Source organism: Neomonachus schauinslandi, chromosome 8, assembly GCF_002201575.2.
Source record: "Neomonachus schauinslandi chromosome 8, ASM220157v2, whole genome shotgun sequence".
Taxonomy (NCBI): domain Eukaryota; kingdom Metazoa; phylum Chordata; class Mammalia; order Carnivora; family Phocidae; genus Neomonachus; species Neomonachus schauinslandi.
The window spans coordinates 142,427,185-142,438,371 of NC_058410.1; the positions used below are offsets into that span (position 1 = coordinate 142,427,185).

At 42.9% G+C, this 11,187-nt stretch overlaps 1 protein-coding gene across 1 annotated transcript; it reads left to right on the plus strand.

Moving 5' to 3' along the window:
- Nucleotides 1–1,920: 1,920 nt before the first annotated feature.
- GMNN (geminin DNA replication inhibitor) lies at nt 1,921–10,763 on the plus strand. The gene is made up of 7 exons (XM_021697022.1): nt 1,921–2,038; nt 3,940–3,997; nt 6,979–7,056; nt 7,684–7,831; nt 8,452–8,534; nt 8,836–8,946; nt 10,256–10,763. The coding sequence occupies exons 2-7, from the start codon at nt 3,947–3,949 to the stop codon at nt 10,415–10,417; spliced, it is 633 nt and encodes a 210-aa protein (XP_021552697.1). The 5' UTR covers nt 1,921–2,038; nt 3,940–3,946; the 3' UTR covers nt 10,418–10,763.
- Nucleotides 10,764–11,187: the final 424 nt, after the last annotated feature.

Below are 11,187 nucleotides of genomic sequence, written 5' to 3' on the forward strand. Positions count from 1 at the left end.
GGGATGACGTATGTTGTGGTATTTTAGCCCAGTCATGTCTCACTGAAATACAATGTGAGACACAAACGTGAGCCACATCGATCATTAATTTTTCAGGTAGCCATATTTTAAAAAGTAAAAAGAAACCAATGAAATGAATTTTAACAACACTTGCATTTAACCCAGTATATCCAAAGTATCATTTCAACATGTGATCAGTACAAAAAATTATGGAAATATTTTACATTCTTCTTTTCACACTAAATCTTTGAAATTCAGTATGTATGTTACATTATAGCATATTTCGATAAACACTAGCCACACCTCAAGTGCTCAATAGTCACTGTGTGACTAGTGGCCACCCAACTGGATAGTGCAGGTACAGATCTGAATTAGTCACATTAACTAGTTGATCATTTAGCAGGCAAAGCAAAAAGGATCTAACCTAAGCTGGTAAAATGGTTGTTTCAGACTCTGGGAGCCTCACGATTTTTCCTAAAGCAGGAATCATCTCCTTCGGTATGTTGAATTAAAAAAAAAAAGTCAAGCAATACTGAAATGTAAAATGTAAAAGTCTCCCCACACCATTCCCAAACTAAGAAATACTATTAGCAACTACAGATAACATTTAGGTAAGTGGGTTTCGTGATACTTCTGGAAAATCACCAATTCTCTTATTGCTCCTCAGGTTTTTAACCTGGTGACCTCATGATTCTACCTCCTTGGTTTGCTTACCATTTTCTTATGGAAGAGATTTGTCTTTCCCAGTTTTTTTAGTTCTGTTAAGAAACATTATGAACTTTGCTTTATACTCTACCCAGTACAGGCTACCTGAATAGAACGTTGTATATACTTACCATTTTGGGTCTTTCCAGCGATGCCTTTTTATCATGCGGCTGAATGAAGAAACTGGGAGTCAGAGTTACTATTTTGACTGGCTGGTGTTTCACAGTCAAAAGACGCTGTGCTTGTACTTGGCACTGGTCGTCAGGATTCTCACTTTGGAAATCCGGTCTACGGATAGTTTTCCAATCAATGGACTGTTTCCTTTACGAATTTAGATTTTATGTATGTCTCCCAAACAAAGCCAGGACCACAGCACTGTGCTCTGTACATTGTGAGGTCGGTGGAAGAGAAACCGGTGAGAGGCAGGAGGTGGGCAGGTGGGCAGGTGGGCAGGTGGGCGCACAGGTGAGACAGCTCTGCCCGAGAGCGGCGCTGTGCGCGGTGCGGGGCAGTCCTCCCTCTGAGAATGACAATCCCAGGAAAAGTCAAGGAATGGGAAAACAGACTCGCGTTACGGTAGATGTACACAAAAGGCCAGACTCCGGTGACCCCAAACGTGCTATGTCACAGAGGAGCTGAGGATTTTGCAGACGAATGATAAAGCAAAGCTACAGGTGTCGCGAAGGGGACCCCGCTCCTTGCATTCCCGCGCCAGATCAGTCCTGGGCGCGCGCCGGGCGCTCGGTGAGCGGCGGCAGGAGCAACCGACGGCCGAGTCCAGCCTGCGGAGCCCCCACCGAAGCGCAGCACAGTCAGGATGCACGCAGCCGAAATACAAGCGCCCGGAACACAATCGGGAGTCCGCGCAGCCACGGCTTCGCCGACAGGTACGCCGGGCGCTTCCGATACGACAGTTTGTTCTCCCGGACTGCGTGTCTAGTGGGAGAGCTTGCCCCGCCCCCTGCCCTTGAAAAGGGCAAAGAGAAGAGAGCATTGCACCGAGGGGAGAATTCCGAGGCAAGGTCAGAGGGCAGCGACCGCCCCGCCGGCAGAAACCCCCGGACGGCCCCGCCCCAATCCGCGCAACTCCCACCGCGCAGGCGCAGGAAGGGGCGGGGCCGAGGGGCAGGGCCGAGGGGCGGGGCCGAGGGGGCGGAGGCGGGAGGCGATTCGCGGGATCCGTCTGGCGTCAGCTGGTCACGTGGCCGTCGCGCAGACGAGCGGAGTTCGCCAGCTTTCCCAGCGGCGGTGGACCGTGTGCGAGGTGCTCCCGCCGCAGCTCCCTGCGTCCGCTACGAGGACCGAGTGCGCCCGTCCGATAAGCGTGAGAGAGGTGGGAACGCGGGGGCCGCTCCTTTGACGGCTGCCGGGCCGCGGCCGGGGTCGGAGTGGACGTTGCGGGGAGCGCGGGGGAGGTAGGGCCCCGCGGACGAGGGGCTGCCCCATTGGCTGGGTCGGTTTTGGCGCGCTCTCCTGTCCGCGCTCCCGATTGGTTGGCGGGCGCGTCCCGGACGCGTGCCCGCGGTGGGAGCCCCGGTGGGAGCCGCGGCGGGAGCCCCGAGTCCCGCCGACCCCCGGCCTGCGCGGGGAGCCCCGGCGCGCCGCCCCGAGTCCCGCCGACCCCCGGCCTGCGCGGGGAGCCCCGGCGCGCCGCCCCGAGTCCCGCCGACCCCCGGTCTGCGCGGGGAGCCCCGAGTCCCGCCGACCCCCGGCCTGCGTGGGGAGCTCCGGCCCGCCGCGTCGTGGGGCTCGCTGTGCCCGGAGCCTGCGGAGTCCTGCGTCGCCCGCTGAAACGACCCGCGGTTGGTGCCGCTGGTGTCTCCCGTGCATCTGCGTCTCCTGGGGCCCCAGCCCCGTGCAGGGCTGCCGACCGGAGTGTGACAGGCCTGGGAGAGACTGCGCTGGGCCAGGGGCTGCCACCTGTTTGAACCGTGGCCCTGACGGAAGCTCACTGCACATCGCAGTTCGGGATGCAGCCAGACGAGGGAACGGGAAGTTTCACGAAGCCGTACTTGCGCCTCGCATGCTGTGCGCTCGGTGTTCTCTCGTCTCTTCAGTTACATTTTTCTAAACAGTGTTCGAGACCCAAGTAAACGATTTGGGGATCCCGGGCTGCGACGTACAGTTTGAGAAAACATTGCTCAGTTTAGTGGGTCCCCGTCAGCATTTGCTTAACATGAGATAGAAGTGAAAATAAGGTGCATACACCATTAGGGGCTTTTTGGTTTAAACACTCGTCTGTGCTTGTGCTAGGGCACGGTGTAAATGTCTGAGCAGGAGGCGAGTCACAGTCGAAGTCTGAAAGCCGCTGCACCGAGTAAAGGCATAATCTGCCGCAATCAAGATGTTTGGCAGGCGCAGACCTGTCCAGGCGGTTCGGAGGTTGGGTTTGGAGCGAGTCTGGCCCAGTGGTCTGGTTAACCACGTTGCGTAATCCCTTTATCTTCTGCTCCCTCTTCCTTGCTTCCCGCAGTGTCTCAGTTCATGGTGATGGTTAAACATTCCCTACCAATGTGAATACATAATCTCAGATCGGATATTAAATCACTGCAGACCCATTGCTGGCTACCAGAGCCAATTTTATTATAGCTTAAAACTGCCTTTGAAACAGCAAAGTTAGAATGCTATTTTTTTTTTAAGATTTTATTTATTCGTTTGAGAGAGAGAACAAACGGGGAGCAGCAGACAGAAGCAGAGGGAATAGACTCCCCACTGAGCAGGGAGCCCAGCATAGGGCTGGGTCCCAGGACCCTGAGATCATGACCCAAGCCGACCTGATTGAGCCACCCAGGCGCCCCTAGAATGCTATTCTTTAGGACAGACTCGAGCATACCCACGTACCTGGTGACCATTTATCATTTTGCTTTTCTTGGTGACCATTTCTCAGGTTTTTTTGAGTCCTCTGTTTAATCCAGGACACCACAGTGTTTTGTAAATTTGTTTAGAATACCTCATTTTCCTGTTGTAACAAGATGTTTCTAACCAGAATTATTGCGTGTGTGTATGTAATATAGATAGTAAGAGTCACGAACTTTAGTCCCTGTAGTCATTGATGAGGCTGAGTTTGGGTACAGTGAGAAAAGATCGTAGATTTACTGTATAGTAGTAATGAGTTCTAGGATTGTAAATACTTGTAAATACTTGCAACAACAACAAAAAAATCTAAACTCCACCTTCGGGTGCAAACCACTTTCTGTTTATGGTATAAATTACTAGTTTTTTGTACTTCACCAGGTGTATAATGAATCCAAGTACGAAGCAGAAACAAGAAGAAATCAAAGAGAATGTAAAGGTATGTGATAGAATCACTTTCATTTGTTGAAGAAAGCATGTGGTTAGAAGCATTTTGATATAATTTAACTAAATTTAATCTGGCTATTGTTTCTATAAACTTTGAAGTGCCGAGCTTTTAGCTAGAGGACAAGTAACACTAGAGAACTTTAAAAAAATTAATTAAGGTTGAACAGTTAAGTTTTATGATCCCATTACATGGAATCTCTTTCCGTTTGTTTAGGTCTTAATTTCTTTCAACAATGTTTTGGTAGTTTTCAGGGTATTGAGTTTTATACTCCTTTTGCTTAATTTTTTCTTAAGTATTTTTAATGCTACTGTAGATAGAATTGTTTCTTAAATTAAATTTTCTGTGTGTTCATTGCTACTATATGGAAAACAGTTGATTTTTGCCTTTTGAATTTGATCTTAAATCCTGCAACCTTGCTGAACTTATTAGATCTAGTAGTTTTTTAGTAGATTCCTTAGGATTCTCTGTAAATAAGATTGTGGTTGCTTTCTTTCCACTCCTCCATTTTATAAAATGACTTTACTAAAATCCTTTGTATCTTGAGAATTGGTGTCTTTGACTAGAGACACATTTTGCGTTACAGTGCACGTGTGTCCAGAGAAGATCATGCTCATTACCATCGAACCTGCTTGTTTTGCTACGCTTTTTGAATCCCAGTATGATGCCATCACTGGAAATCTTATCCCAAATATTTATTCGTATAACAATAAGAACAGAATTTAATTTTGAATTTGTAACTTTGACTGATTTTGCTCTTAAGGTTCTAAATGAATTTACAACTTAACAAGCTTCTGCCACACAACTTAGAGGGTGAGGGTTCCCGGTAATGAGACCACATCTTCAGGAAAACTCTCATTTTTAATTTAAGATTTAAATTAAATAGAATAAATAAAAGCCTTTCATAAGTGATAGCAGATGCTTTCTGATAGATGGCTTACCTTGCCTTAGTGTCCTTACATTATTTTTCTTAAATAATAACTGTGCATTGATAATTTAAGTCCATCTCTTTCCATTTAGGATGATGACATTTTCCCACTGAGCTTTGTGTGTGTGCTTAAACTTTTTCTTATGAAAATTTTCAAATATTCAAAAATAAAGTCAATAATATAATAATCTCAACTTTACAATTTTCAACAGTTATCAATATATGGCTAATCTTGTTTCATCTACATTTTCATTCACTCCTCCTTGAGCCACATAATTATTTTGAGGCAGATCCCAGACAGTTTATATCATTTCAGCAGATCCTTATATCTAAAGAAAAATGTAATGTGTACTAGCTAGAGTACAACTATCTTGGATATAAAAGGACTGGGTTCTTTTGATTCTTGATTTAGCCTCCACAGCTCTGACGTTGGGTGAATTATTTAGCATCCCAGCCTCAGTTTACATCTCTGTAAAAGAAAGAGATTGGACTAAAACTAGATCTATAAGAGTGAATTATAGGAGTTCATGGATTTCCTACCAATTAGGCAAAACTCCATGTGAGTAGTGCTTTTGTGTGCATTTTTTTTTTTTTTTTTTTGAGAGAAGGGTTCCCAGAATCCCAAATGGTTTTCTAAAAAGATTAAGACCTATTAATATCTAAGAACCTGAACCTCTTGGCTCTAAAGAGTCTGGTATTCCAATGCATGATCTGTATGAAGAGAATGATAATAGCCATATTCCATCTTGGGGGCTGGGTGCTTCAGGCTTACATGTACAAAAGTTAATCTTAAAAATGGCCATTTTTGTGTGTGTGGCATTGATTTATCTGGCTTCTTTGGCCATTATTAGTAGCAAGCATTTAAATAAATTAACACCTCCTATTCTTAAGGGTCCAGAGTTAGGTTTTCTTCTGTTTGTCTGTGGACTAATCTATAATCTAAATTACATCTGAAATGTTGTTGTAATATTTGTTCTCAGAGTAGCTGGCATTTGTTCTTCAGTTCAATAGTGAGATAATAATTGGCAGTAGAAACTGTACCGTGGGAAAGGTGAGCTCTCGTCCTGTGAAGTACTGCATGGAAGCAGAAACTTTCCCACGCTGCTTCAGTGTCATGTTCTTGCTGCCCTTGTTTGAGTGTTCACCATTGTTTGCTATCCCATGGCGGCAGGATAACTAATGATTTTTTGCAAAAAGAGAGAGCGCTTTCAGATCAGGAAATATATGGGAAGCTATTTACATGTTATAAGGAAGGCTAAGTTTTTTCCAAAACAGTAGTGTGGGCAAATTCACAGTATTCTCGTGTGCCTCTGGCATGGACTTTGTGGCCGTCTCCTAATGAATGGGCTTGAAGCAAAACTGCTTCTGCAGTCAGGTGAAGATTGCGGGGGGCGGGGGGGGGGTTGTCCTCTTAGATGTGTTTTTGGTTCTGTATAAAGGTGTGTTCTTGAAAATTGTATTCCTTTGGTGAATACATATACATGTGTTAGGGGATAGTAGCTATTTAAAGGAAGTCTGAGATGAATCTTTTTGAGTAGGGGAAGAAATATTTTGCAGTGTAAATAACCTTTTTTCCCCCAGTTTACCCCTTTTGTGGGTTTCTACTGTAAATGTTATGATGTCTGGTAGGTTTCTAGTTTCTTTGTGGCAGATCTTTTTAAGAGGGAATACAAATATTCCTGTTGTACTGCAGTTTCATCAATATGGTCTGAAGTATTAGAGCTTAGAAATTTTGTTATATTTTTTAACTGGATGTGATTAGTTAACAAGATGACTATAGTACAGCATGTATTGAAATGGAAGGAGAAAAGCTACTTGTGTCAAGTTTGGGTAATGTGATCCATTAGGCTTTCTTTAAACTTTATTACAATTTAGGGAAATAACAAGTTTGCTAGTTGAAAAAACCAATATATTGCTCCTATTTAATTATATAGCAGACCAAATACTAGTATTCTTAGTGTTTCCTCTTTCCTAAATTATAGGAGTACGAGAGTAATAACCCGTATAACAACTGAGTAACCAGATAATAAATTTCGTTGACTTTTAGAATAGTCCTGTGCCAAGAAGAACTCTGAAGATGATTCAGCCTTCAGCAGCTGGATCACTTGTTGGAAGAGAGAATGAGGTATGTGTTATCGGGCTAGAATGGTACAAATGATACTAACTTTACATTAAAGACCTTTCCAAGATGTCCTTGATCCGGAGATGCCTAGGTCATTGAAACTTGGAAATAATTCAAGAATAACGATTGTGTGTTTCTCTCAGAAATGGTTTTTGTATTGATGGTTCAATTTAGGAAGTTCAAAATTGGTATGAAGACCTACAGTAGCACTGGGATGATGTAAGAAGTTATGAGTTAGCCAACAGGAATAATGTTTGATGTTTTGGGAATAAAATGTTACAGTCATTCATTTATCCCTGTCTGTAAAGGATAAAATCACAGATGAGGGTGTCTAGACTTTTACAGGTCTGAAAATACGGCCTTTCTGTGGTACTCAGTTATTTAAACAAAAAAAATAATTTCAGCTAAGCCTTAGACCTAAGTCTAATCTAGGATAGTTGCTGCAAATAAAATTCCTAAAAAATAACTACATTTTGGTAGAGTTTTAAATTTGTGATTCTTTTAAAAGATCCAAAGATTTCAAACAGACATACGAGTGCTCTGTTTTTAATACATACATGATAAAACCACCCAACTTTCTTGTTCATTAAATCAAAATAAATGAGATTGATGTATGTATTTTCATTGTAGTTGGTTAAAGCCTTGTCCAAAAGGAAACATTGGAACGACCAGTTAACATCTAAGGCTTCCAGCTCTGGAGTTGTTTTTGTCCCAGAACATAGTGAAAATAAAAATTTTAGTGAAGTTACTCAAGAAGCGTTTGATCTTATGATTGCAGGTATGAAAAAATGTATAATTTTCCTTAAATGTTTTAGTTAATGATAAATTTAAATTATTAATATTAATAACTAATTTAATATTTAATTATTTAAATATTAAGTAAAATAACAAATCACTTATTATACTGTTACAAATCCTGCCCACAGCCTCTTAATCTGGAGACTCTTAGATATTTTACTCAAATGTTTAGATAGTTGAAAATTTCTTATGGTATATACTGTGAACAGGCTTTACTGTTTGGTAAGATCCAAATATGGATGAAATATTAAAAGGTTAGTGATTAATATGAGAGCTCTGACCTTAGATTTTCTTAAGTGTCACAAGACTTGGAAATTGTCTTTTCAAAAGAAAGTATCTAGAGAATGATTTTGAAGAAAGGAACTTGCACATAGCAGAAAATGAAGGGACCCAGCAGCAACGTGGCTGAGCTAGAAGGAGCCTGTTGTTCGTCCTAGTTCTAATTGGAATGGCAGTGGAAGTCAACAGAGGAAGCTGGTGATGTTCTATAAAGCATTGTGGGAACATTTTTTTTGTAGAAAAATCATTGGGTTTTTACAGTAGCATATAATAGTATAATAATATTTTCAAGGTTTACATGAAAACGTTAATTTATTTTAGAAAATCCGTCCTCTCAATATTGGAAAGAAGTGGCAGAAAAACGGAGGAAGGCGCTCTATGAAGCACTTAAGGAAAATGAGAAAGTATGTACTGACTATAGTCTGTGGCAATCTTCAACATTCCAGGATTACTTTCCTTCTGCTTGGTTGGAGTGGTATAAACTAGCTTTAATGTTGGTCTAAGACAAATCTAATCAGAAAGGGAGCTCTGTTACCAGAACTGTTATACCAAAGGAGCTCATTGAGAGCCAGAGGTAGCACTGTTGTTAGGAACTTTGTGTAAATGTGTCTGTCGGTTATTCTCCGTTACAGACTTGGAGGCATGGTAGTTTGGTTTCTAGCATGGCAGATCTGTGGAATACTGAACTTTATTTATGTCATATAGCTTCACAAAGAAATTGAACAAAAGGACAGTGAAATTGCCCGCCTGAAGAAGGAAAACAAAGAACTGGCAGAGGTAGCAGAGCATGTGCAGTATATGGCAGAGGTGATAGAGGTAGGTATTTGAACGCTCACCTGACTCAGAATCCTCTGTTTTTTCATCATTTGAGGTAGCAGTGTAATCAGTAAGTGTGCAGGCTCTGGAATCAGATTTCCTGGGTGTGAGTCTTCGCTCCCTGCCTAGCACCATCACGTTTGTTGAGTCAAGCAGGTTATGTATGTTGTCAGGGCTTCATCTTCCTCATTTGTAAGATGGGAGTAAAACATGCACTTTGTAGACTTGTCATGAGAATAATGAGTTATAACGATGAAAGTGGAGAGAAGTCCCTGCCCATAAGAGCCCCGATGACTGTTAGATATTATTATTATCATGAAGCAAAAGAACATCTATTTTCTTGTAGAAATATAAAAAGGAATTTACTTACATATGGAAAATTTTTCTTTCACAGTTGACAAGTTTTTTGACAGGTTTTAATATAACGAATGCCAGTGTGACATTACCGTCATTTATAAAACTGTTAATTGGTAAACTAAAGTTTGGTGGTCTTACCTGACGTTTTATTTGGAAGAAGCTAATGTGTTTATAAGAACTAGCCTGGGGTTGGGTGGGTGGGGGGCCGGGCGCCTGGCTGGCTCAGTCAGTTAAGTGTCCGACTCTTGGTTTCACTCAGGTCAGGATATCAGGGTCTTGAGATCAAGCCCGGCATCAGGCTCCGAACTCAGCAAGGAGTCTGCTAGAGTTTCTCTCTCCTTCTCCCTCTGGCCCTCCCCCTGTGCGCTCCCTCCCTCCCTCCCTCTCTCTCATAAATAAATCTTTAAAGAAAAACACAGAATTAGCATGACGACTTCACTTACAGTATTGGACTAAAAAAGTAGGTCTTAAACTTATTCACGTTTTCGAAAAATCGTATTACTGATAGGAAGAAAGTTTTTCAAATATTAGCTTTTCTTGTACTGAACTGCTTACATTTTAAAGCCGTGACAGACTTACTGTTCGAAGTTTTCCCTTGGAAGTAGTGAATAGCTCCCCCAGCTGCCCTGAGTGTGTTGGTCCACTGCAGACTGGAAATCAGAAAACCTGGTCCTTCGCTCTAGGTAGCTTGGGAAGCACTGACTCGAGTGGACTGTGGGGGCACGTCAGTGCTTTAAAAAGATGAGCAAATCGTTAGGCGCTGTGACTTCGCTGAAGTGGGATCTAGCATGGTGGAGACCTCGATAAAACACCTGACCGTCCGTGAATGTAATTGAGAGACTTTACGAAAAGGACCTCTTTAGAACACTGAGGGTCAGTGATGCCAGCACACTGCTAACGGACTTGGCCTGTACAGTGTTGACAGTAAATTGTTGGTTTATTCTTTCAAAAGAGACTGCATGAGGAACCTCCGGGTAACTCTGAATCACCAAACAGTCAGGAGTGTGACTCGGAAGAGGAAACCGGTGAGGACTTGGACGTGGAAGCCCCAGATGTTGGTACGTGTGCTGAAGATGCTGTGTCTTCCTTGACAGATGCAAAACCGTGTGTGTGAAAGTCACGCTTGTCTGACTTGAGAAACTTACTGCCAGAGTTTACCTCCACTAGAGCTCTTTGTAGCAGAGCAAACAGCTGTACTGCGGAGCTGGAATCAGACCTCCTTGTTTGAATCCTGGGACCCCTGTTGCATTAAAATACAAATACTATGTATTTTTAATCTGTGATGTTTTATGTAAATAGCATTTTCTCAGTGGTCAGACATGATTTGTGTATATGATAAATAAACTTCAGTCTCTTGTTGAGCATTTTGTGTATCTGGGAAGAATGAAGTATAACCAGGCTAGAGAAAGTGTGTCTGTTTCTATGGTTTTATGTTGTTTTCTTTCTGTTGCTCTGCTATCTTGGAGAAAATGAATTAATCCTTTTTTTTTTTAAGTAAGCTCTACACCTGGCATGGGGCTCAAACTCACGACCCCAAGATCAAGAGTTGCTTGCTGTACTGACCGAGCCAGCCAGGAATTTTTTCTCTCTCTTAAGACTGAGATGGTTGAGGGCGCCTGGGTGGCTCAGTTGGTTAAGCGACTGCCTTCGGCTCAGGTCATGATCCTGGAGTCCCGGGATCGAGTCCCGCGTCGGGCTCCCTGCTCGGCGGGGAGTCTGCTTCTCCCTCTGACCCTCCTCCCTCTCATGCTCTCTGTCTCTCATTCTCTCTGTCTCAAATAAATAAATAAAATCTTTAAAAAAAAAACAAAAAAAAAGACTGAGATGGTTGAGGTTTTTACTCCCAAGTCTGGTTGTACTTCAAGCTCATTGTAGGGACTGTTG